The sequence below is a fragment of the Pygoscelis adeliae genome, unplaced genomic scaffold (genome assembly GCF_000699105.1).
Source record: "Pygoscelis adeliae isolate BGI_AS28 unplaced genomic scaffold, ASM69910v1 Scaffold66, whole genome shotgun sequence".
Lineage (NCBI taxonomy): Eukaryota > Metazoa > Chordata > Aves > Sphenisciformes > Spheniscidae > Pygoscelis > Pygoscelis adeliae.
Genome location: NW_008825167.1, coordinates 12027216 through 12031935, shown reverse-complemented (window position 1 = coordinate 12031935; position 4720 = coordinate 12027216). Strand labels below are relative to the sequence as shown.

The 4720-nt window shown below is 39.1% G+C and overlaps 1 protein-coding gene across 1 annotated transcript in view; it reads left to right on the top strand.

Annotated features, from left to right (window-relative positions):
• WDR1 (WD repeat domain 1) overlaps window positions 1-4720 on the top strand; it is a 36460-nt gene that overhangs the window by 16542 nt on the left and 15198 nt on the right. Inside the window, exons 2-3 of the mRNA XM_009328897.1 lie at window positions 89-210; window positions 4086-4176. Coding sequence (XP_009327172.1) covers window positions 89-210; window positions 4086-4176 — 213 coding nt within the window. The remainder of the gene's footprint in view (window positions 1-88; window positions 211-4085; window positions 4177-4720) is intronic.

Below are 4720 nucleotides of genomic sequence, written 5' to 3'. Positions count from 1 at the left end.
GGGGCGTTTGGCGGCTCGGCTGTCGTCCGTTAACGGGGAGACATAAAACCTCTTATTTTTTTTCTCCCCCTTTCTCATTGTCCCGTAGAAAAAGTGTTCGCCAGCCTCCCGCAGGTTGAACGAGGCGTTTCCAAAATTATCGGAGGTGATCCTAAGGGCAACAATTTTCTTTATACCAATGGAAAATGTGTCGTCATCAGAAACATTGATGTAATGTATCCTAATTTATTTTGTTTCGTAGTATAGAGCTTTCGCTAAGTTTCATTTTGTTTCCCAGCCTCTCTCCTTTAATAGCCTGTGCTTCATTCACACTTAGTAATTTCGATTGAGGTCACAGATCTGTGATCAGCAGCAAGGGAATAAGCAGGGTGCATGACTCAGGCATAAAACCATGGGCAGCAACTGTAAAAACCTGTAGAAAATCTCAGTAAAATGTGCAGTTCTCTACCTCTCTTTGGACAGGATGTATAGACGAGAGACTGGTATATTCTGGTTGGCCCTGTTTATCTTCTTAAGTATCACTATTATGAAGTTGAGTGTTGTGTTTGCCTAATAAATGAACTCTTCCGTATTTGCTGTATTGGGCCTTTAGCTGGTAAGAGAAGCATGCAAATACTTGCAAACACCGATCTTTAAATGCATTAGTCCGTAGTTTCTTCCCCCTGCCCTCCGTGCTCCAGGAATCAAAACAGTTGTCAGTTGCTTGACTCTGTGGCAAGCTGTCTGCATGTTGAGTTCTCAGCCCTGGTCACAGGGAACTTTTCCCATCGATTAAATATTAGAATGCCCCAGTTAATGTTTTCAGTGGTGTGGAGGTTTAGTTTGTTTTTTTTTTTTCTTCTCTGGTGGTAACTAGAGAAATGTTAAGTGAGTTATTTAAATTATTTCTTTTCAAAGATGGCATCCCTTTGAGAAGTATGGAGGAAGCATTGCCTGTCTAGGCTATTGTCTTGCTACCGGTTTTCAAAAAATACTTTTCTTCAAAGTAAATGCTTGTTCTTTAGAAAATCAAATTCTCCCCTAGATTTCCTCTCCTAGTGCAGATTTGGCCTGCAATGGGGAGGGCTGCAGGGGGGCAGGTCATACCTCTCTGGAATTTTTAGGTCTCCACAACAATGAATTTGTTTGTGGCTGCTTCTGTAAGTCACCTTTGTAAACTGAATTTTTATGAACTGTTTTCCCGATTTAGCTCATCACCCCCACTATATTCAGACATTTCTTCATTGTCATGCCGTAATATACAAAAGCTACTAATAACTTAATTCTTTGAAAATTTCTTGTTTGATATCAGTTTAAATTCATCCACTTAAAAACAAAACTGAGCTTGCACTCTGGTTTCAGTGTCTCAGTATAATGTTGTTGTAATAGTGTTTCACTCTTGGTACCAAGAAAAGTTCAATTTTCTGAAACCAGAAGCCCCAGTTAAATGCTGTAATGGCACACGGTGTGATGAGAGAAGAGAGAAAAGCCACTCTGCTTACGTTACATTTCTTGCCAAAGTTACGGATTGTGACCTCCTCCCTTGCACTGTCATTAGTGCTCATCTGACCCTATTTTGGGGTTAAATTGGAAGAAAACAATTTGCTTTTATCTTCCTGAGTCGGGTCACTGAAGATTTGCCCAGTGCAAATGTTAGTCCCAGCATGAGCTGGAATGTAGAGCACGTGGCAAGGTCTGAGTACAGGCAAGGTGGGATTGTGGGAATTCAAATTTAGACTGTTAAAACTCTCAAGGGAAGTTGAGAATGGAAGTCAGAAATCCTTCAGTTTTATGGTGTAATTCATGCTGATATGCAAACTTTAACTGGCAAGGAGAGTCTGCTACTGTTAATAATTGACAGGTGGTGCTCTGCAGACAACTACAGAATGTATTGTAGCAGTGACACAAAAACCAACCAAAGCCTGTGCTATGGCTTTTGTGTTGGAGAACGTTGCGGTTTGTTCCTAACCCGACGTGGAAGTGTGTCCACTTTTAGTTGAGAGCCATGCCTTCTCTGAAAAATATGGAAGCCTGTATAATAGTTTGCAATAACCAAATGAAATACTGGGAGGTCTGTGTGTAATCCCTCCATGAACAGTTCTCCAATGGGATGGTTGTACTCCAAAAAAAAACCCAGGTCATCAGAATGCAGTGATCACCTTTCTCTTAAGTCTGAAGCTATATAGTATTAGCTAATCAGTGGTGGTGAATATTGTGTTCAGGGTTAATGCTTGCTCTTTGAGCATGAGCTAGAGACTTACTTTAATGAGGAAAAAGTCCTGGAAGAGCACCGAGAGTCAGAAGGACTAGTGATATTTGTAAGGTTTCATACCTCATTAATATTTTATCGTATTCATGGGTCTAAACCTACTTTGAAGCTTGGAACTTCAACTGCTCACTTTCATATGTGGCTCTGGTTTCAGTGTTCGAAATAAGCCACATAAGCTCACCCTTCTTGTTGAATCTAGTATTAGGTACTGCATTTGTCCCAGCTAACAATATAATCTTATCCTAAAATATCTTTAGAAGTGGGGGTTTTTTTTTGTTTTTGATATAAAAGACATGCAAGTTAAAAAACTGACTTTACAAACAGAAATAATGTTATCAAATAAACAGCATTTAAATCGGCAGCTCTAACTTATTACCTGGTTTCCTGATTCTATTTACTGTATCTTAAATTTGGGAGTCTATCTTCCATTTAACCCCTTAAGTCAGTCTGTTAAGTCTAGTTTCTCATCATCCTAGCTTCTTGGACTCCTGGAGATTTTTGCTGTAATGGCATACATTAGTAGCTGCTATTTTACTAATGAAGTGTGGGGGTTTTTGAGCTCCCTGAACTGACATGCTTGCTGTAAATGCAGATGATTGTGACTTAAGTAGGGCTATAATGCACTCAAGCAGTGTACAAAAGCTTTTTTTGAAAAAGAGCTGCTTCTTGCCTGAGTAAGCTGTATTCTGTCTCCTGAGATGTAACAGTACTGCAACAGCAAGAACTCTTGCAAGAAGGAGACTGTCTGCTTTCTAACACAGAGCAGGTGTTTTAGTTTTTCCTGATTGGATGGCTGAGTCATACCATTACATCAGGTGGTTTTCTGGTTTGGTTGAATAAATCTGTATTAATTATAGCAGTTAAAATGGACTTTTGTTTTGACCATGTGAGTCAAGTTTCTGGAACTGGAAGATACCTGTTAACTGGTAGAAAAAATTTTTGAAGGAGTAGTGTATTACTGTTGTAACATATATGCACTATATTTGGAAGATGTGCAGAATGGCTTTTTTTATACAGTTAATTTGAGAGCAGATTTTGCCCTCATGTCATCCTTTTTTGATTTGTGTGGCACCTCTGTAGTGTGACACTCCTGGTCTGCTGAGACACTGAGTCAGTTTTATTGTCCAACCTGAAGCATCTGAAAACATGTTTTAAGACTGAAGAGATAAATTTGTAATGGAGTGGCAGTGAATTTCTTTCAGAATTCCAGTACAACTCTTGACACTAGGGAAAATGTCTTTTCCCGTGCTAGCCTACTAGCTTTTTAACCAGATTGCAACCGGCAAGAAAGAGCAAGCCTTCCACACCTCATTGGTTACTGAGTGATCTTGAGTACATGGTGATGATTAACAGACATGCAATATGGTTAACAGTATGCATAACTTTCATACTTGACTACAGTAGAACTTTTGGATATGTGTGTTGCAAAGCAGAGCTCATGTTTAGTATTCTGCTTGGGTAACTGCCTTACCTGGGTCAGCTCCATAAAATGAAAGTCCAGTGCTTGACCTATTATTTTGGAGAGTGTTTTTCTACCTTTCAGCAGGTATTGGAGAGGAAAGGGTCACAGAAGTTCTGGCTGTTTCCTCCTTTCAAAGAGGAAATACTTTGTGTCAGTTGTTAGAAATTAGTATGTTGTTTTAGTAGTACTGGACAGCAGTGTTCTGCCATGTGTACTGCACTTCTCAGTTTTAGACACTAGTTCAATTTAAGCTGGAAGGAAGGGTGTGAGAGTAGGCGTGTGAGGAGAAATTCTGAATTTTATCTTTGAATGTCTGATTTTACTCCTTTGAAAACCAGGAAATACAACTTAGTAACTTTTTTTCCTTTAAACTAGAATCCTGCAATTGCTGACATCTACACTGAGCATGCCCATCAGGTTGTAGTTGCCAAGTATGCTCCCAGTGGATTCTACATAGCATCTGGAGGTAAAGTATCAGTGCACATGCTGCATGAGATATGTGGATAGAGCTGTTAAAATGCTTGATGCAAAACTTACTGGCAAAACAGAGTAGTAACGCTTCACATTTATGTACAGAATATACATAGTCAATGTGACATGCTTCAGTGGAATTATGTACGCATGCCTGAAGGAGGAATGATTTCTGTAGTTGTTCCTCTAACCTCTTTCTAAAGCAGTGAGTTTAGTGACATGCTTTGTCCTTTTAAAATTTATTATTTAAATCAAAACCAGAAAATGAACTTTAAATACTAAGTGTAAAGTGTTAAAAAGAAACCTTAGTGTAATGAATGACTTGTGTACGTGCAGCAGAATGAAAAGTTATTTCTGAAATACAGGACTATTGTTTCTGTTTGTTAATAAACTTTCATACTTTGGGGGCAGGGCAGGGATTCTAGAAGAGTGTGTACTCCTTTCTTTTCCCTCCCCTCTTCTTCCTGACTGAACTTGGCAAGAGTTGGCATGATTTTTCTTACCTTTGTAACCTGAACTAAAAAAGCTTTCTTTGGTAA